Raw genomic sequence first — 22,798 nt, forward strand, 5'->3', positions numbered from 1 at the left:
AGCAGGTCTAAAATCAGAGGCTTGACTGGTGACCTTACTCTACAGCTGCTGCACATTGGCAGGTGCTAGCTATCTGTCTGTCTTGCATAGTGTTAGCCTTACAACAGAGATTTATTACCATAGCCACTCTCTCACCCTTCCCACTCTTAGAGGACTACTATTTCTAGTCAAGGACACACATTCAGAATAGCTCTATCTGTGTATCTATTGTCATGAAGACATCTGACTCCACTCTATACTCAGCATAGTAAATAAGGAAGAATATATAGGAAGGTAGGAAGGTTGTCATTATAACATGCAACTTATACAACAAAATTAAAAATGCTGACCAGTGACGGCAGAATTTACACATTATATAAGAGCTAAGTAAGAAGAAATATAGCTAAAATAAACAACTAAAATAAATAACATATATGTAGTTATGAAAACTCAACATTTAATTTCCTTCAGTCTGACTCGAGTTGCTGCCCTTCAAAATGTTCAAATATGGAGAGCTCATGTGTTTACAGTGAAATGGATATGAGTGACCTTACAAGCATTCTCTGTGGTGCCATCCCAATTGTTGGCAGGGCTGTCCAACAGATCCTTTACTTTGCCCTGTGAGGCTGACTGATGAATAGATGTGGGCTGATGCCTTCTGATTAACTTATTGCAGATAGATTGAAGACAACCGTGTTGCCATTACAGTGCAGCACTGTTAAAGTTGTACTCTGTAAGATTTTCATCTATATAATTGTCTTTTAAGTTCCTATTTATTCCAGAGTGAGTTAAAACAATGGTGATTGATCATGTGACCCACTAATGAAAGCACTTGTTGCCTTTTTGCTGAGTATTCCCATCTGTGTCTGTGGAGACATTCCCTTCCTAGATCTTAATAAGCCTCCATGTTACAGACTGTATATTGGTCATTATTCTTTGATAACAAGATTTAAGGGAACCATAATAAAAAATGTCTGTTTGCCACAGGAAATCGTTGACAATATTTGCAAATAAAATGTATCCTTTAACATTGGCAATTTCAACCACTGAATTGAATTGTGTGATCAGTTATACTGTCTCTGATAAGCTAAGAAAGAAACCTTTGGGTGAGACAGAGTTTGTTCCTCATCATTAGGGTATTGTCCTGCCTCATTATTTCTCTGGAATAACAAACTGAATTACTCCTTTTACATGTAGAAAGAAGTAGTTAAATTCAGCTGTATCTAAGGCTAGATGTTGCCATTGTGCCAGCTAGCTTTAAATAAACATGCTCTCTTGATTTAGCTGTCTCACAAAGTGCAATAAACCTCCCAGTATGCTTCACACAGGTGTGAAATGAGCCACAGTTTGAACTTCTCACTTTTCTTTATTTCACTTTTCATGTGAACAACCAAGTACAACATTGTCCCCCACGATATAACCATATCACAGTCTACCTTCCAATGTGGCTTTCTGTTACAAGTAGAAATCCTTTTGTTTTCTGATGTGATTGGACAACATGTCATACAAAGCAGCTCTCTAGAATGACTCTCTCTACAGTAAGACACAGATGTGACAAAGTTACATTCTGGCCTGATCTCAATTTGACCAATATGTAAATACAATGTTTCGACCAGTAGGGCAGTAGTAGGCTGAAGTCTGAGAAATGTGAAAATTACAACTGGAGTTTCAATAAAATAAGCTGAGCTGAACACAAAGACAGCTAGTAACCCCAGATAGAGCATCTCTACTTTAGTGGGATAATGTTTCACTATTGTTCAATGGCTTTTCTTGTTTCCTATTTATAGACCTCTCTCTCCTTCCTCTATCTCTCCTCCCTCCATCACCCTTGGATTTTGAGTTGAGAGCTTTTTTAAACTGAGGCAGTCATTGAGTGCAGCAGTGTGTCACAGACAGGGACGAACCAGCGACCATGGATGACGTATATAAAGCAGCGGTGAGTATAACAAGCTGTTTTATTTCTCTCTCTCTGGTGATAATTGACTTTGAGGTGAAGACTTCTAAAGTGTGTACAATCAGATCATCCTGGAAGAGATCTTGTCCTTGTGTGTTGTGATTCAACAAAAAAGATAGAGACACACTGTTGATAAAAGTTTCGTAGCCACTGTGACAGCTGTTAACAGAACTTAACCCAGTGCTCTAGACTGCAGAGTAGAGTCACATTTGAAATGAGAGAAATTAGATTAATATACTTAACAGTATATATCATAGTTCTTGTATTGGATAGATAAAGGTCATTAGAAATGTTTATGGGAAAATGATTGATTTCTGAAAATGGAATCGATTTTAATTTCTACTTGTGGTCAGGTCTGGTCGTAGCTTCTGTTAAGGGCGCTGAGGTCATGTCCTTGGTATTTTTGGGGGGAATATGAGGGCTAAACTAGAAAAAATATCAAATTAATTTTAGAATAGCTATATAGAATTATATAGAATAAAATAACATTGAAGAAAGTATATAAATGTGAAGTTTTGTTTCATCAGTATGGAGACAACTTTGAAACTGCATTTCAGAAAATATGACGACACATTAAAAAACATTTATTAAATATGCAAAACATCCAAATACTAAACAACTTGAAATGAATGGACTCATGACTGAGTGTTTCTGTAATCGCTTCTGTGCTCCTGACTGCAGTCATGCTTTACTGACTGAGTTTAAAGTATAGCTTCCTGTGATATTTTCTTCATGTTTTCGTCTTTTTTTTCTTGGAAAATGTGTTTTACAACACATAAAAAATATGATTGTGTGTTTCTTCAACATCAGACACTGAAACAATAGATGGATAAGATCAGACAGAACACAGAGTGACGGATTGCTGTGGTTAGTTTGTGTTTTTGCATGACAATAGAACAAAGAATGGCTGGACAGTTCAGGAAGGAAAACAAGAAGGGACAGCTGATGGCTATTAAAACAAATGACCCAGCCAGACACCGCTGCTGTTAGAAACGCCCCTCTTTGTACTCTGCCACACAACTAGAATAGTAAGTGAGGAAAGCAGTGAGACATTGCAGTCATACTGCACTGAGAGAAGCACAGACTGGAGACAATCGGTTTAGTTGCTGAGCTCAAGTTCTACTCCAACTGTCCACGGTGGCAATGAGAAGTGACAGAAACAGTTATGTAATGATCATCCTCATTTTGCTTCCCTTAAGGTTGAGAACTTGACAGAGGAGCAGAAAAATGGTGAGGAAACTGCTGCTATTACTTATACATATACAACCCATAAATGGTATATTTACCTACTGTAAACTGCTAATATACTCATAACACTTAGTTACCAGTATGAAGATTACTATACTAACAATACTATGTAGTAGACAATGTGTTATTTAGGTTTTATTCACTTTCACATTTTTTAAACAATAGAAAAAAGAAAAAAATAAAATACAACATATTCTCTCCTTTATATATTATTGTACGCAAGTGCATTTACTCAATGGATAAATGATGAAGGCTGTCAGTTGGTGCCTACTGTTTAAAGATCATTGAGCGATTCATCACTGGCTACCATACATCCATGAACTGAGCCTCCCAAAATGAGTCTGTCACTGGAGGTGTACTGAACTTTAAAAAGATGAATGAATATGTCTTCAGGCTATGCAAACAATTTAACATACATTCAGATTAAATTTTAATACATTAAAGGTTGAAAATGTAGAATCTTTACTAAAAGCTATATATATATATATATATATATATATATATATATATATGTATATATTTATTTTATTTTTTATTTTTTTTAAATACACCCAAGGGGCATTTTGAGAGGTACAGAATGAAAGTATTGCTTTTCCCTAAAAATATATATTTAGTCTGAATTAATATCTTAATTTTTTTTGACGGGTTTGACATTGACTTTCTATCCCGTTCTGTTTCTGGCATTGTAAATAAGGCACTGGGTGAAATGGAGTTTGCCAATCCTGCAGCTGCTTCGGTGCCTCAGTGAAGGGGGCAGTATTTGTCCCAGCAGCTGAGTGACCAGAGACTGGCAAAAACCAGAGTCAATATAGGCCAAGCATTCACTCCATGGTCTGAGAGACAGGAGTTCAACGGCATTAAAATGCACGCCCAACTGGCTACTTTTCTCCTTGATCGGTAACTTTCATGTTTTCTTAGCTGTAACGGCTAACCGTGCATTCATAGTATCGTATTACCCGACTAGATCGCTGCGCTCTGAGAATGCAGGGCTACTTGTCGTTCCTAGAGTCTCCAAAAGTAGAATGGGAGGCATAGCCTTCAGCTACCAAGCTCCTCTCCTCTGGAACCAACTCCCAAGTGTTATTCGGGAGGCAGACCCTATCCCTATATTTAAGAGTAAACTTAAAACTTTTCTTTTTGATAAAGCTTACAGCTAGGGCTTACAATCCCTTAACAATGTTGTTATTTTTAAAATGATTTTGTTCTGCTTAATGATGCTGCTATAGGCCTAGTCTGCCGGGGGATAATACTTTTCCTGATACGCTGAGCTTCTCTTCTCTCTGTCTGTATCATTCATGTCTCATCAATGCATGTTACTAATTCAACATCTTCCACAGTGTTGTTTGTGCTTTGTCGTCTCGCAGGTCTCTGCTGATCGTGGTGGTGCCTGCTTCCGTGGTCCTGCATGATGCTTCCTGCTTCTACTATAACTATTAGTCATATATACTATCACTAGTCTAATAAACTATGAAATTTTTAGCCATAAAAACACCATCAGTGGTATGTCTGGCTGTATCACAGTTGTTATAACCACTACTCATCATTTATCATATTTACCACCATAATTATTATCATTGCCATGTTCCATCACCTTAGCTGTGCTTGTTTCTACTATTCTGCTGTATTAACTGCCATAACATGCAAGTCATATTCACATTACTATAGATATTATTATAGTTACTGTTACTCTTTGGTTGCTTGCATCTCTGGAAGTGTGTCTCTCTGTCTTCGTGTCTGTCCATGTCTCTCTGTCCATCTGTCCGTCTTCTCTCTCTTTCTCTCTTCTTTTCTTCCTTTCCAACCGGTGCAGACAGATGTCCGTTCTCCACAGAGCTGGGTCTGTTCGACGTTCCTGCCTGTTATAGGGAAGGTTTTTGTTGCCACCGTACTCTACAGGGAATTGTTGGGTCTATGTAAATCATAAATCATCATAAGTCATAAGTCATAGAGTGTGGTCTTTACCTACTCTGTAAAGTGTCCCGAGATAACTTTTGTTATGATTTGGCACTATAAATAAAATTGAATTGAATTGAATGGAATTGGCGCGATGACACACGATATCGCTTCAGGCGAATCGTTCCGAGCAATAAGAGGGAGTGTGTCGCTTGAAGTTGAAAAATTTAAACTTTTCAAGCGGCATCGCGTGAGACAGCCAATCAGAGTTAAGACTGCGGTAAGCGTCATCGAGTTCTCCATGAAACATCCAGGGGCTCACCGGGCTCACCAAAGGCGCCATTGTTGCATTCCTTGGGGGAAACCAGACTGTTCCTATGGATTTAATATAATGATTACAACTATGAACTGTGAATGGCAGCAATGTGACCTCGGGCATCTAGTCTGCCAGAAATCCAGAAGAAGAAGAAGAAGAAGAAAGCCGTAACTGCATAGTGCAGCGTCTGATCTAGAGGAGATCGGGCAGCACCTGTACAGCTCCGGAGGTTAAATCCCTGACTGATCTCACTACAACACAGTGGCTCTTTTAAGAACCACAGACTTTATCTGAGAGCTCATCTCTGTTCTTGTAAAAGCATTCAGATCCCTGTTAGCACTAGCATCACTTTCCATTTAGCAAAACAGCAGAGTAGGCTGAGCCAGGGGTTAGCTTCAGCAAGCTAGCCGGCTGCTACATGAGATAGACGCAAATGAAGTCATGACCAAAAATGTGACAAAAGTGATCCGGGTGATTTATTTGCCTCCATCACTTTTGGTGTGAATACACGGTAACAGTAACTGTCAGTCAAACTCCTCTAATACTTGTTTTTATGGTGCGATTTGCTGGAGGGGATGGGTTCAAACAGGCTCAAACAGACTCTGGTCTCCTGTAGGCTACTGGGCCGGGTCTGTCTCCAGAGCTGGCAACCCAACTGATGGAATTTTTTTTTTTTTGTTGCGACTACGATCTTGAGACACTAGATGGCAGTGTTCTGCTAATTCTCCATATTCAACCTTTAATAAATCTATTCTTTCCATGAAACTTTCTTTATAACTTTTGCATAACAAAGCAAGACTGATTATTGGAAGATGTATTGGGGCATGGCTGGCTTTGCTTGTAAATTGTTGTATGGTTGTTATAGTGTATACCATTTTTACATTTTGTTTATATTAGCATCCTTCTTTGTGTGACATTGTGGATATGGATTTCTCTGTTTTTAGTTTTGAGTGATTATCAGACAGTAAAAGTTTCTGTGCCCCTTCTAGAGTTCAAGGCTGCATTTGACATCTTCATCCAGGATGCAGAGGATGGCTGCATTAGCACCAAAGAGTTGGGGAAGGTGATGAGGATGCTAGGACAGAATCCCACCCCTGAAGAGTTACAAGAGATGATTGATGAGGTGGATGAGGATGGTATGTCATCATTAAAGCTGATGAAAAAGGTTTTTTTTCCCCAGATTTACTGAAATTGTCGTTATATCCTGACAGCACAATCAGACAGAATCCTGTGAAAAAGTCATGTACCACTCAATGGAGCTGTTTTTCTCTGTCTGCTCCTAATGGCATCCAACTTAAAATAACTACAAGAGCAAAGGAGCCTCTCTTGACACAGTGTCAATGCTTATGGACTTATGGATTAAACTGTTAAACTAGGCAGAGCTGCTAAAAAATGAATCAAGATTCTGTTACTGTATTGCCTACTTCTCACGTAAAGTTTTTCCAGAAACATATTTTAGTGTACCATTTAGCTGTAAATTGTAGGTCACGGTGGAATCTTTCAGATGCCATTATATGCACTTCTGTGGTAGAAGGTGGAAGTAGAGCTACATTACTTTTTCACAGATCATCGGTCTCAAAGCGTGTCAGGATATAGAGACAATTTCAGCAAATCTGAAAAAAAATGTGTTCTTCATAGAAAGTTATGTTTCATCTTTGAGTCTGTCACATCACTGGAGACATCAGTATCACAGTAACACGGGGCTGATTCACAGCAATAAATAGAACGGTCAAATGGTTAGAACATTTCACTCACACTGTGTCGACCTTTGGATGGGGGACATACTGTATTTTAGCAATTCTTCCCTTTCTGGCATGTTTACACTTTTCTTTTGTAATCTTAAAATACTCCTAATAAATTATGGCACAAGAAGTGTAAAAGAAATCCACCAGGCGTTGAAACTCATCAATATTCAATTCTCATATATTTCTGTTAAAAATCTGACCAATCATTTTATTTGGTTTAAATAAAATGTTTTGCCGAGCTTCCTGCCTGTCATCGTTGCAGCGTCCCTTCCAGTTGCCTTCTGCTGTCACTGCTTGAGTCGCGCCTTTCTGCAGAGCGAGTGGTCCTTCAGAGAGAACAGATGTGTCAAGGGATGAGATGTGAGTCAACAGCTGTTCTGCTTTCAAGCCGGCTAATGCAGCTTCATCCAGATCTAAAAAGAGATTAGATGGTGGAGGAGTTTCAGTTATAACTTACTATATCTGTAATACTATGTTATTTTTGCAAGAAAGATTAGAGTTAGCATCAGCGCTAACGTCAGCAGTAGTGTAAACAAACCAGCCGTTTCACTTGAGCTGCTCACTTTCTCTGCACATGCGTCAGGAGAGGAGTGAGCATCAGAGGTCAGGCAGGGGGAAGAGGTAGGGACTTTGGAGGGAGGCAGAGTTGGTCATGTTGGCCTGTGAATATTCTCATTTGTCCAGGTCATCATTCTCCCCAAAGAGATTTAGGTCAAAAGCAAATGGACTTGGTTGTTTGTCTTGGAAGACGTTTCAACTCTCATCCAAGAGGCTTCATCAGTTCATGTACACATCTGACCAGGCTGGGACTGGTCCAACTATCTGGTGTGGTATTGAACCTTTCACAAGGCAGATAATGTCACTGGACTCATTTGTGCTCCAAGTGCCGACAACCGTCGTTGAAGTGACAGCCGTTGGTGGGAAGTTCGTTTCGACTTCGTTAGTGCACTATTGGGTCTTAACGACAGCCGTTGGAGTCACAGGAGGCCATTTGTGAACAGTTGTTCTTTGAGGTTAGATTGTTAATTCTCCTGGGAAGGGATGAAAGGGCAGCATTGTAAACTGGAGATAAGTGGTGTCTCAGACCTCTTCTGTTTAGCGATGGTTTCTCTACTTTTGTCCTCTAGAGGACAGTTAGGGCGCACTCACACTGTCCATCCGTACCGTGCCCAAGAACGTTTCACGGCTAAAGTTTATTTTATTTGACCAGTGTGAGTGGGCTTTTGTAAAGTACGTTTGCACATGTAGGAGCACGAGTGTGCGCATGTGTACGAGCACGAGCACGAGCACGAGGCCTACAGCGGTTCTGATGTCATTTTATGTGCGCCTGTTCGGACATGGAAAAAAGAAGGAAGGACATTGCGCGGACATTTAAAACAATGGTGGCAAAAGGTTCACGTTGGTGTAATGTGGAGGTGGAGTGTTTAATGCAGATTTGGTCAGATGAAAATATTCAAAAACAGTTGACAAGACGCAAAAAAACTCTGAGGTCTATGGAAAGATTTGTAAACAAAGCGACGCATCGCGATGACGTCAATCAATGCGTGTGACGTGTTACGGCGTGATGATGTATAGGCAGGCAAGAAGCATTTGCGCCGAGGCCCATGTAGTGTGAGTACAAACGGGGGGAGAGGGAGGTGGGGGCAAGTACCCTAAAGCAGGAGGCACGGTACGGATGGACAGTGTGAGTGCGCCCTTAGTTTGAAAGAGGAGTAAAAGGAGCCATCTATGCAAAAGTAGAGAAACCATCATCATCCCTCCCCAGGAGATTCAACAATCTAACATCAAAGAACAACTGTTCACAAATGGCCTCCTGTGATTCCAACGACTGTCGTTTAGACCAAATAGAGTACTAACGATGTTGAAACCAACAACTGTCGCTCCAACGGTGGTCATTGGCTCTTGGAGCACAAAGGGTTCCAGTGACATCATCGGCCTTGTGCACGCCCTCAATAGAGGTTAAATAACTGGATTTCATCACCAAATAGTTGGACCAGTCCCAGCCTGGTCAGATGCGTACATGAATTGATGAAGCCTCTTGGATGAGAGGAGAAACGCCTTCCTAGACAAACAACCAAGTCCAGTTGTTTTTGACTGAAATTTCTTTGGGGATGAGTTGTTAATGTTCACATTTCAAGTGCTGTGTGCGACATGCCAGAAAGGTAAGAATAGCTTTAAGTGAAGTTTCTGGGGTCTATGCATCATTTTATGGTGGAAATGTATTTGTTTATGTAAAGGAAAACACAAACTTCAGGCGTCATCTGACAATTTAAAATATAAAAAAACTGACTGACTGGATCCAACTAAAAACACTTCTGATTGGCTTTTGTGTGGCTTATCGTGATCACAAATGTTAACTTTACAGAAGGCAAAGCACCTGCAACATGACAGCGTAGAGTGTTTGCTTTGTACTCTGGCCTTGAGCTTGCACACGCTGCGCTGTCTCTGACTGCAATCCAAAATGCACTCTAGCAATCATATCGCTACATGTAAAAGAGGTAGGGACTAAGCAAACAAACACCAATTGAAACTATTTCTCATCTAGAGAATACATAAGGGAGAAAACACTTTGTACATCCTATGGAAATTATATTTGATTTCAACACATCCAATTTTGATCAAAATTATTGCTAGGGACAACTCAGTAGTCGTTGGATATTGACGGCTGTATAGGTAAATTGTGCGAGCAGCTTATTACAGCCCATACTTTGTTTGTTCTTAGGTTGTGTCTTCTAATGACCACAGTAATAAGGGTGGGATCAAACAAAGAAGTCAGGTAATGTAGTATAAAACCGCCAAAGTCCATGTATGCAGAAGAAAGTCAACATTCACTTTTTTTAAATTAACCAATTTTGTTACGGACATAGCACATCACAGATAGCCACAAGCCATTTCCTAAGCATAATAACCAAGTAGTTTTGTATGGCGTTATATTTGTGCAAAAGTTGTGAAGGAGCAATGTGAGATTTTGATCACAGAAAAAAAGTTTTTGGGGGCACATGAGTTATATCTTGAAGAGAAATTATAGGTTTGCAAATAAAAATATATTCTGTGCTCAATACATGTATTTCCATGTTTGCTATTATTCATTTGAACGTGCAATAATAAGCCTTCTCACTCAGTTTTACTCATAAGCCCTCTCAAAACTCTTGCTCGCTGCGCTGCAGACCGATACGTTCAAAACGTACGTTCTGTTTCACAACCACGGGTTAAAGCTGTGACCATTTCACATCATTAAATGGAGCGGTCACATGTTTGAAACTGCCACTCTACAACTGTTTCACAACCATAAATAGAACACTCATGTAAGAAGTCATTGGCAAACAACCTAGTCTGTTGTTTAGATATGAGGAAGTGTTGGGTAGAGGCATGTCCTTACCATCCCTCCCAAAGTCTATACCTTTGTGTATGTTCACAGGCAGTGGCACAGTCGATTTTGATGAGTTCTTAGTTATGATGGTGCGTTGCATGAAGGAGGAGAGCAAAGGAAAATCAGAGGAGGAGTTGGCTGAACTGTTCCGCATGTTTGACAAGTAAGTTTCTCTGTATTTCTTTTCACACACTGCACAGAGCTGCTTCAACATTTAAAGGAAACATCATTAGGTTAATATTATTAAAAACACTGCTGACTGTTGGAAATATCTATGAAGTCAAATAAAGCTACCTTGGTGACTTTGACACATATCCAAAACTTCACAAGAACACACTGTATTAGAGAGAAATTATGTGGTTCAGCCAAGTACACTCACAACAGGATAGATATTCCAGATGAGTGTAAGGGTCCACTTACCATCCATACAGTGAGTCGATCCGGGGTGTGCCTAAGTCCAGTTGTCTCCCCTCGCTTCTCCCCCATGGATCAGGCCCGGCATGCACTCACATTACTTCAAAAAATTTGAGCAATGGCACTTTTTCATCTGACCATATATGCAGTAAACATTCCACCTCTGCATCAGACCACCATGAAACCCTCGGCTGCATTGTTTTAAATTTCCATTGCGGGGAACAGTCACATATAAATACTTAGGCACAGTACACTTGCACTTATACTGTCAAAGAAACTAGACTTTAGCTATGAATCCTGCTTGGGCAAGGTAAGAAGCATAATTGTGAGTCGACCCTAAGACTATTTCTTTTTCTTGTATTGAGGAACGGAGATGGCTACATAGACTTAGAAGAGCTGAAGAGTATGCTGGAGTCCACTGGAGAGGCTATCACAGAGGATGACATCGAGGAGCTGATGAAGGATGGAGACAAAAACAATGATGGAAAAATTGATTATGACGGTACGGGAACCAGCCCATTAGAAAAACAGACACCAACTGTCAAGTTTGCAGGAATACATAACCAGTTCAAACTGAACAACATAATACACTGTATTATGCTGCAAAGAAGGGTCATCTTCATAGAAATGAAGTTTCTACTTCTATAAGCACATGCAGAACCCTCTATTGGACGCTATGGATAATACTCTCCTTCAGTAACAGCACACTTTCACCCACTGAAATTTGCACAAATGTGTTGTTCAGTATGGCAGTACACAACATTGTCTGCAACATACACCCTGAGAGCAGCATAGGAGTGACGGGGCCCCTCGGTAGAGGGCTCTGCCTGAGCCAATAGAACTATGACTATAATATTGTAACCTTCGTTCTATCTCACACAAGCTCTGCCGTCTACTGTAGCCTTCTCGACCCAACCACACCAGCCCTGACCAGCTAAAGCCCAGAACCAGCAGCCATCATAGCCCTTTAGTCGACATACTTTATATGCTGAAGGTGTGATGGAATAGCCGAACGGCAGTCTGTTGTACTCATAGGCTATCCCCTGGAAGGTGAAATGCAGCAATTTCAGAATCCGAATCAGAAATACTTTAAGAATCCCAGGGGGGAATTGTTTTCATTGCAAACTACAGCTATACAAACAACATATTTAACAGATAACATATATTTGTAAAAACAGAAATATAAAACAACATATCTTTTCTCTTTTCCAAAACGCTATAAATCCATTTTAATAGATTTCAGGAAAGTTACATTTTTTACCTAGAACCACACATTTGGTTAATATTCAATTTATCTCGTCAAAATGGTTTATGGCTCAGTCTGAACATGTTGAACGGACGAACAAAACAAAAAACTCTGCTGCTTCAGAGCACCGCCATGTTGGATTGCACTGAATTCTGATTGGTCGAGAGGACGTATCGCATTTAGGCTAAAAATAGGTTTGGCGCTGGTTGCGGTTTGGAAAGGAACTGCATATTGCGGACCATTTTAAACAAGGAAATATAGCGATTTGGCATTAAACATTGATGAAGCAGTGAATAGGGTTTGTATACAGCAAAGTGGCATGACAAACTCATTTTTTAAAAATTTGGCTTTTATCTCGTTTTTCTGAAGAGAGCTCTTCATATGTAACTATATATTTATATAAAATCTAATTTACAATAGTAATATATACAGATCAAAAGTACTGTAATAATCTGCAAAGTACCGTAAAAATGTGCAAAGAACAGATTGTTTATGTTTGAGTCCATATTACAGAGAGGGGGTGACAGAATCTCCTAGGTTCTAGTTTAATGACCACAGGCAGGAAAGATTTCCTGTGGCGCTCTGTGGTGCATCTGGGTGATAGGAGTCTTCTGCTGAAGGTGCTCCTCTGCTGGGCCAGTGTGTCGTAGAGAGGGTGGGAGACATTGTCCAGGATAGACCCTAGCCTGGACAGCATCCTCCTCTCTTCCACGGTCGTCAGGGTGTCCAGGTCCTCCCCCACGACATCATCGGCCCTCCTGATTAGTTTGTTCAGCCTGTTGGTGTCTGCGACCTTCAGCCCACTGCCCCAGCATGTGACAGCGAAGAAGATCTCACTGGCTACAACAGACTCATAATACATCCTCAGCCTCATCCGGCATATGTTAAAAGACCTCAGCCTCCTCAGAAGAAAGAGTCGACTTTGGCCCTTTTTGTAGACTGCCTCTGCGTTTCTAGACCAGTTCAACTTATTATTGAAGTACACCCCCAGGTACTTATACTCCTCTACAGTGTCCACAGGGACCCCCTGAAAGGAGAAAGGGGTCACAGGTGTTTTCACCCTCCTCAGGTCCACTACGAGCTCCTTTGTTTTAGTCACGTTGAGCTGCAGATGATTCTGCTCACACCAAGTGACAAAGTTGCCCACAACAGTCCTGTGTTCACTTTCATCCCCCTTTCCATGCAGCCAGTTATTCTAGAGTCATAAGAAAACTTCTGACGGTGGCGGGACTCAATGCAATAGTTGAAGTCTGAGGTGAAGAGGATGATGAGAAAGGGAGAGAGGACAGTCCCCTGTGGGGCCCCAGTGTTGCTGACCACCCTGTCAGACACACAGTTCTATAGGTGTCCATACTGTGGTCTGCCCATCAGGTAATCCCCAATCCAGGACACGATGGGGGCATCACCCAGTAGAGCCGGACGGATGGTGTTGAATGCACTGGAGAAGTCAAAGAACATGACTCTCACAGTGCTCACAGGCTTGTCCAGATGACTGTAGACTCTGTTCAGCAGGTATGGGATGCAGTCCTCAACTCCCAGGCGGGGCTGGTAGGCAAAGTGTAGTGGATCAGTGAAGGGCCTGATCATAGGCCTTAGCTGCTCCAGGACGAGTCTCTCTATGGTCTTCATGATGTGGGACGTCGGAGCCACTGGTCTGTAGTCCTGAGGGCCACTGGGACGCAGCATCTGCGGCACAGACACGAGGCAGGATGTCTTCCACAGCACAGGGGCTCTCTAGAGGTGCAGGCTCAGACTGAAGACTTGACTCAGCAATCCACACAGCTGGGGGGCACAGGCTTTAAGCACCCTGGGAAAAACACCATTGGGGCCTGAAGCTTTGCCGGAGTGGAGTTTCGTCAGCTGTCTTCTCACCAGGTCAGGCGTGAAGGACACTGTCGAGGTGTCCGTTAGGGAAGGGCTGAGGTCGTCAGGTTGTGGAGGACATGATGTAGAGCAGGGGGAGGGGTAGAATAGGTAGTGTGAAATAAGGTGGTGAGGGGCAGTCAAGGGGTCTGTAAGGTGGAGGAGGAGTAGGTGGAGGTAAGGTGGCAGTAGTTAAAGGGCAGCCAGCAGCATCATGTGGCAGATGGGCCGCAGTATCAAACCTATTGAAAAAAAGTTCAGTTCATTCGCCTGGTCCACATGGTCCTCAAAGCCTGTGCTACCAGTCTTCAGGAAACTGGTGATGGTTCTCATGCCACCCCAGACATCCCTCATGTTTTCTTCGCTGGAGTTTATTGCACTCTCCTCACCTCATCAAGGTGGCCATCTCTGAACACTCTCTTCTTTTCATTCAGGATGGCCTTAATGTCCTTGGTGATCCAAGTTTTATTATTGGTGTAGCAGGTTACAGTCCGAGCTTGCAGTCCATGAAGTCCATCCACGAATGGACACAGCGCTGTGATGTCCTTGGTTATGACTGCTTACACTGGCTCTTGCGCCCACAGCCTTCTGTTATGGATGTGGGGCGGGACTAGCATTTGTTTGTGTATTAGCTTTAGCACCAGAAATCCACAACGTATCATGTGAAGCAATTTGAGACAAACTCAGCAAGATGTCATGGGAAAGCGTAAAGATGAAATGTAATTTGTTTTAATAAAAAAATTCTTAATCCTCACAAGCATACACGTAAACAGCATCAGCAAAGGAGTCAAAGTGACTTTCGGGGCTTGAAACGTGAAATTATCAAAAGTTTCGGGAGCGAGACTCAACCCGTGTCTACTCCATCCCAGCCAGGGCGTGTATGTGATGTTGGGGGGAGGGAGATATCTGGCTGACGTATACCTCCGAGGAGAAGTGAGGGTCAGCGGCTAGCTGTCACTCAAGAGGCTACGCCCCTAATTATTTATAAACTAACCTCCAATAAAATAAAAACTAGCCTGGGACAAAAGAAATTAACTCCCCTCAGTGTCGTGGAGATATGACCCAAACATACAGACTTAAATGTTTTTTTTGTACCAGGCCTTAAATAGGTTTAATTATGCTGTGAAAACGGTCTGTTTAACATGGGGGTCAATGAGAAACTGCTCTATTGTGCAAACTAGTGGACTCCTAGTGGACACTGCAGTTTTTGGCACTTCCTGATTGGATCAACCAGGAAGTCGCAGTGCTGGGGGCTTGGGGGTAATTAGAGTGTGGAAGGTGACCGCTGACCTGTGATTTCTCCTCCTCCAGTCCTCTAAAGCACTGAGTGACCGATGAGATTTGTGGATCAGTGGGAGAATGGGCCGTCCTCCTTTCGAGAGATCGGCGGTTCCACCCCCACTCCCCTGGTCCACACGTCGAAGTGTCCTTGGGCAAGACACTGAACCCCGATTTGCTCCTTGTGCTGCGCATGGGTGTGTAAATGTGTTGTGAATGATTAGATTAGATGGTATGTAGATGTCCACTACCATCAGTGTGAATGTCTGTGTGAATGGGTGAATGTGACAAACACTGTGAAAGCGTCTTGAGTAGTCAGAAGACTAGAAAGGCGCTATATAAGTACAAGTCCATTTACCATCCCGGAGATCATCTCAATCCTTTTTTGAGAACGCAGTGAGCCCAAGCCACACATGAGGGGAGAGTACTGTGGCTAGAGAAATTATACGGCCTGCTGCCGTTGCAACAACCTGAATCAGATTATGAATTTTGAAATGTGGTCCGGCTGAGCTGGGCGCGCAGATCAGTGAGACATGCCGAGAATAGGGATGTATTTGATAATCAACGTCGCGATAATGGGTGAGGTGTGTTGCCTGACAACACCATATTGGCTATAGCATACATACATGGACACGGAGCTGTGAGAGAAGGTCTGTGCAGGCACTGACAAGATTCCTAAAACAGCCACAAAGTAAACAGTAGGCAAATCATTGTTCACTGAGGAGAAAAAGGAAAGCAGACAGTGGTTTGTATTGCCTTATATATACTAAATGACACGTATTCAGGAAGGCACGGCCTGACTGGCTGGCTACGTTTATGCAAATTGTGGTGGGTGAATGTGTGCTATTATTGGAGGAGAGTATTACCCATAAAGTCAGTAAATTGTTACCAACTTAAAACAAAACAAACCCCCGCCCACCAGCCGACCGACTCATTTTAACAGCTAAATAGCATGCAATATAATTTTTCTGAAAACACTTTATGTGAAAAATAGATCTAGTAGATGACATTAGCAACATAGCAACACACAGAAAGAGAGAGGTCTGACTCAATGTGCTCTTTTACAAAACGTTATCAACTTATGACTTGTGAGTATAGATTCACTCTGTAAATAGAATAGAATAGAATAGAATAGAATAGAATAGAATAGAATAGAATTACTTTAATGATCCCAGACATGGAAATTATTTTGTAACAGCAGTAGTGGGTCAGCAAATAAACACTTTGTACCTAACATAAATAGAATCCAATATATACATAGTGTATATATACAGTGCACAGTGTGCTATAAACAATAAACAATAATAATATATACAACAAAATATGCAAAATATACTATAACAATAATAATATATACAACAAAACAGTAGAGAGACCAGAGTTCTCTGTCAGGCAGAGGTGAGAGAGTTATTATATACAGTGATGGATTGTGGCAGGAAAGATTTCCTGTGTCTGTTGCTACGACAGCGAAGCTGAAGCATCCTTCTGGAGAAGGTGCTCCGCTGTCTGACCAGTGTGAGTTAGAGAAGGTGGAGAGGATTATCCATGATGGATAACAGTTGTTTCAGTGTCCTCCTCTCCACCACAACCTCCAGAGTGTCCTGTATGCAGCCAATCACAGAGCCAGCCTTCCTAATCACTTTGTTGAGTCTGTTGGTGTCGCTGGCTCCAATGCTGCTTCCCCAACAAACCACAGCAAAGAAAAGTACACTGGCCACCACAGACTGATAAAAGATCTCCAACATCTTGCTGCACACGTTGAAGGATCTCAGCTTCCTCTGGAAGTAAAGTCTGCTCATCCCCTTCTTGTAAACAGCTTCAGTGTTAGATCTCCAGTCCAGTCTGTGGTTTATTGTAACACCCAGGTACTTGTAATCCTCCACTGCCTCCACATCCTTTCCCAGAATGCAGGTGACACGACCCAGTTTTGTACTGAAAGTCAGTGGTGTATAAGGTGAACAGGAAAGGAGATAGTACAGTCCCCTGTGGAGCTCCTGTATCACTAACCACCACATCAGACAGAACACTGCCCATACGGACAAACTGTGGCCTGCCTGTCAGGTAGTCAGTAATCCAGGAGATCATTGAGTCGTCTACTCCCATCACCTGCAGCTTCTCCCCCAGTAGCAGTGGCTGAATGGTGTTAAAAGCACTCGAGAAATCAAAGAATGTGATTCTCACAGTACCTCCTCCACCATCCAGGTGCAAATGGGCTCGTTGCAGCAGGTAGATGACAGCGTCAACAACTCCCAAGTGGGGCTGGTAAGCAAATTGCAAAGTGTCATTGAGGTCTGATAGTGTCGTCTTCTTTGGAACAGGAATCAGACAGGAAGTCTTCCAAAGCACTGGTATTCTCTCCTGACCAAGGCTAAGGTTGTAGAGGTGTTGTAGGACAGGAGACAGCTGGCTGGCACATGTCTTCAGGATCATGGGGCTGATACCGTCAGGGCCTGCAGCCTTATGCTGGTGGAGTCTCTCCAGCTGTCTCCTAACCTGGCCCGCAGTCACAGTCATGCGGGGGAGGCTGCTGGTGTCTTCAGTGGAGGATGAGGAGGTGGTGGATGAGGTGAAGGTGGAGGAGGAGGAGGCAGAGGAGGCGGAGGTGGAGGAGGAAGAGGTAGTGGAGGAGGAGAGGTGCTGCACAGGAGAACTCACAGCAGGGGATTGAGGGGGGAGGGGAGGAAGCATTTGGGGCAGTGAGGGTGTGTGGGGATCTGGAGGTGTCATGGAGACGACAGAAGGCTGTGAGCTGAACCTATTGAAGAATCTGTTCAGCTCGTTTGCCCTCTCCAGGCTGCCTGATGACTGTCTGCCGCTCACCTTACACCCAGTGATCTGCTTCATACCAGTCCACACATCCCTCACATTGTTCTGCTGGAGTTTGGCCTCCAGCTTCCTCCTGTAGACGTCTTTACAGGTCCTCAGCATATCCCTGAGTTAAAGCTGCACACTCCTTAGTTCTTCCCTGTCTCCAGACCTGAACGCCCTCTTCTTCTTGTTAAGAAGGGCTTTCAGGTCCTTGGTGATCCACGGCTTATTATTAGGGAAGCAGCGTACAGTCCGGGTTGGCATGGTGGTGTGTTCACAAAACCTGATGTATTCTGTGATGATGTCGGTCATGCTGTCCAGATCCTCTCCATGTGGCTCAACAAGTGCATCCCAGTCTGTCGACTCAAAGCAGTCCCCAGTGTCTTTCCGCTGCCTGTCACGTCTCTGTCCGCCCAAACAGTGCTGAAACCGGGAATCGCCACGCTGTGGTCTGGTATGTGTGAGTGAAGCCATGTCTCCATGAAACACAACACACTGCACTCACGATATTCCTTCTTAGCCTGTATCAGTGCAGCGAGCTCGTGCGTCTTGTTCCCCAGAGACCTCACGTTTCCCATGACGATCGCCGGTACAGACGCTCTGTGTCTCCTCCTCTTCACCCTCCGTTTCACTCCAGCTCTGCAGCAACGGCGTCTCCTCCGCAGCTCCTTCAGGACCTCAGGTCTGGCTGCAGTACAGGTTCACACAGCGCAATCAGCTGGTCGCATGTGTAAACAATGCGCTCAGTGATGCGCTCCCGACCCTCTGTTGCTAGGGTTAGCAAAAACATCACAAAAACAAAAACATCACAAAAAGTCCCGTAAAAGTTCAAAAAAGAAAAAAAAAGAAAGGTGTTCGTCCTCTCCCTGTCTCCGGAGAAGAGTCGTCAAAAGTTCAGCAAAAACCAGAACACAAACAAAACAAAAACTTTTAAAAAAATTAAAAAACCCACGGGAGCTGCTGTTACAGGCTGCCATCTAGTATGGCGACATAGCAACCAGTAAATCATTAAATGCTTTCATTTTATCAACCTTATATTAATCACATATAGATAACATGTATGCATCATGTCTAGCTCTGTATTCCTCCAAATACGAGAATTTGAGTTCAGAAAAGGCTTAAAGTGAACAATGCAAACCTGTTTTCTATTTAGTTATAGAACAAAACAACCTGTCGGAGCCGAACTCCCTATGGAACGAGCTATCTTAATGTAATTTAGCCTGTTGCTGTCCTGTTAGCTTAACCGAGCGTAACCTAGCATTTTCTCAAACTGAATAAATAGAACACATATAAACACTAAACTGCATTGCTAGTTTAATTCTGTTTTAACTAAGATATATGCTGAAAATAATAATTTTGATACGATAGATTTAGCTACTACATCCGTGAAAATGTAGGGATAGCACTCTGTCACCACCATCTCAGCGACACAAGAGCACAGCTGATTGACATTTCCAATGACCCTAACCCTAACCCAAAAAGTAAGACTAAGCAAACACTTTATAAATATGTTGTAAAAAATCAGAATAACCAAACACTTTATAAATATGTTGTAAAAAATAAGAATAACCAATCACTTTATAAATATGTCGTAAAAAAGGGAATAATCAATCACTTTATAAATATGTTGTAAAAAATAAGAATATCCAATCACTTTATAAATATGTTGTAAAAATAAGACGAACACATTACTTTATAAATATGTTGTTAAAAAAATTATAACCAAACACTTTATAAATGTAGAAACAAATAAGAACCAATAACTTTCTAAATATGTCATAAAAGGCAAGACTTACCAATCACTTCATAAATATGTTGTAAAAATAGGAATAACCAATCACTTCATAAATATGTTGTTAAAATAAGACTAACCAGTCACTTTATAAATGTGTTATAAAAAATAAGACTAAAAAATCACTTTATAAATATGTTGTAAAGAAGACTAACCAATTACTTTATAAATATCATCATTCATTCATCTTCAACCGCTTATCCCGGGGTCGGGGTCGCGGGAGTTGCTGGAGCCGATCCCAGCTGACATTGGGCGTGAGGCAGGGTACACCCTGGACAGGACGCCAGTCTATCGCAGGGCACATAGAGACGAACATAGACAGACAACCATTCACACCTACGGGCAATTTTAGAGTCACCAATTAACCTAACACATGCATGTCTTTGGATCGTGGGAGGAAACCGGAGTACCCGGAGAAAATCCACGCAGACACGGGGAGAACATGCAAACTCCACACAGAAAGGCCCAGGCTGGAATGCGAACCTGGAACCTTTTTGCTTTGAGGCGACAGTGCTAACCACTACACCACCGTGTAGCCTTTGTAAATATTTTGTAAAAAATTAAAACTTACCAAACACTTACAAATATGTTGTAATAATGACTGAACAATGACTTTCTAAATATTTCGTAAAAGGTAAAACTAACCAATCACTCTATAAATATGTTGTAAAAATAAGACTAAACAAACACTTTATAAATAAGTTGTAAAAAATAAGAATAACCAAACACTTTAGAAATATGTTGTTAAAATGAGAATGACCAATCTCTTTATAAATATGTTTGAATCTTTTTTAATGTTTAAGTTCCCACAATGCACTCAAAGATTAAAATGGATTGATATGAAATTGTGACAAGGAATTGGACGTCAGAGCCGTGATATACAGGAATGAAGTTAAGGCTAACGAACATTTAGATTGCTTGATTCGAACTATCTGTGTTATATCGATAGATAGTTAGTTAGTTAGATTGTTAAACAGACAGACAGACAGACAGATAGAGAAATACTGTATATTGACGAGGTGTTTCTTTCTGACAGAGTTCCTTGAGTTTATGAAAGGTGTTGAATAAAGGATTCAGCTGGAGGCCTCACACTGCAGTATCTTCACTTTCCATTGACTGCATCCATCACCCAGGCCATTCCTGAAGACATGCCTGCATGTTGTGTCTGTGTTTAACAGAACAAACAACACGTCTGTCCTCAGCAGACACCTGGCCCTCAGTCATTTTTAAACAACTCCACACGCCCTGAAAGGTTTGCAGAGGGATTTCATTGCCTGCAAATATCTTCCTGATAGTGATGATAAGTCAATCATGTCATATAAACACTATTTTCATTAAAAAGTCTTTCATAATTGCATCTTTTGTCTCTCATAATATATGATTTTTTGAATCATGAGCTATAACCAGTATGTTATTTTAAGCATGCAATTGATATGGTTGATCAGAAATAGTTTTATTTACTGCTTAGTAGAAAACTATTTCCAGGACAGCATCAGCATTGAGCTTCAGATCAATGGTTTTGATCACAACAGCAAACTATTTACAGGTTTACAACAATAAATACAACACATGATTGTAATGAACAAGAGTCTTCATACTCAACATAACTTTCTTTTTTTGACTTTCAATTTTTTTATGATCAGCAGAAAACATCCCCCAAACGATGATGCTTCCTCCTCCATATTTAACTCACTTCTTTACACAATTTGGGTTCAGACTTTCCCCGGTCCTACGCCCAACATAATGTTTCCCATCAGACCCAAATAAATTGAACATCCTCTCAACACTGTAGTCATGGACAGTTGTCCTCTGTCCACACAACATGCTCCTCAGCAAAGGCAAGACTAGCCGTGTTATTCTTTCTGCTGATGAGAGGTTTGGTCACTGCAGAGTTGGCTTTCAGTCCAAAAAGTCTTAACGACGAAACACAAGCCGTTTCTCAATACCAAGTACGCCAAGTTCAGACTTATGGACTCAGTAATTCAAACTTGGCAAGTTTGACTAGGTAATCCAGACTCCGCAGGACGCAGTCAGGACATTCTGCAATTGGAACACCAGCGGACTTGATGACGTCACCATCTCAGCTCGTCTTGGTTGTCAGGATTACCCCAGGACCTCACATCTCCGAAAACGCATGAACGACACGCCCTCTCAGTTTAACTTCATTCAGTAGGGTGCCAGATTTCTATAGAGCCTTCCAGGCAAAACCCAGGCTGAAACACACAGTAAACAGGCCTTAATATGGAGTGGAAAAAACACCAATCTGGCAACACCAGCCACCAGTGTCCCACCGCCGCATGCGTCATCAAAACAAAAAAACAGCATGGAGGCAACAGCGACGTGTAGGGTACAAAGAAGCAATGAGGCATCGTATTTTCGGTTAAACGAGTTTTATGATAGCCTCCTCTGGAAGTAAAGTCTGCTTATCCCCTTCTTGTAAACAGCTTCAGTTTTAGATCTCCAGTCCAGTCTGTGGTTGATTTTAACACCCAGGTACTTGTAATCCTCCACTGCCTCCACATCCTTTCCCAGAATGCACAGAGGTTGGAAAGCCGTCATCCTCTTCTTCCTGAAATCTATCACCATCTCTCTGGTCTTGCTGATGTTCAGCCGCAGGTTATTCTGTCCAGTCCACTTCACAAAGTTGTCTGCCAGTGCCCCGAACTCCTCTTCCTGTCCCTCATTTATACACCTGACAAGAGCCGAGTCGTAACTTTTGCAGGTGACACGACCCAGTGTTGTACTGAAAGTCACTGGTGTATAAGGTGAACAGGAAAGGAGACAGTACAGTCCCCTGTGGAGCTCCTGTAACACTAACCACCACATCAGACAGAACACTGCCCATACGGACAAACTGTGGCCTGCCTGTCAGGTAGTCAGTAATCCAGGAGA

At 42.0% G+C, this 22,798-nt stretch overlaps 1 protein-coding gene across 1 annotated transcript; it reads left to right on the forward strand.

Moving 5' to 3' along the window:
• Positions 1 to 1,787: 1,787 nt before the first annotated feature.
• LOC310951878 (troponin C, slow skeletal and cardiac muscles-like) lies at positions 1,788 to 21,263 on the forward strand. Its single transcript, XM_083920341.1, has 6 exons — positions 1,788 to 1,915; positions 3,133 to 3,163; positions 6,380 to 6,526; positions 10,554 to 10,668; positions 11,285 to 11,421; positions 20,943 to 21,263. Exons 1-6 carry the CDS (start codon positions 1,892 to 1,894, stop codon positions 20,972 to 20,974), a joined length of 486 nt encoding a protein of 161 aa, XP_083776467.1. The 5' UTR covers positions 1,788 to 1,891; the 3' UTR covers positions 20,975 to 21,263.
• The last annotated feature ends 1,535 nt before the right edge of the window (positions 21,264 to 22,798 follow it).

Source organism: Echiichthys vipera (genome assembly GCF_963691815.1).
Source record: "Echiichthys vipera genome assembly, chromosome: 9".
NCBI lineage: Eukaryota > Metazoa > Chordata > Actinopteri > Perciformes > Trachinidae > Echiichthys > Echiichthys vipera.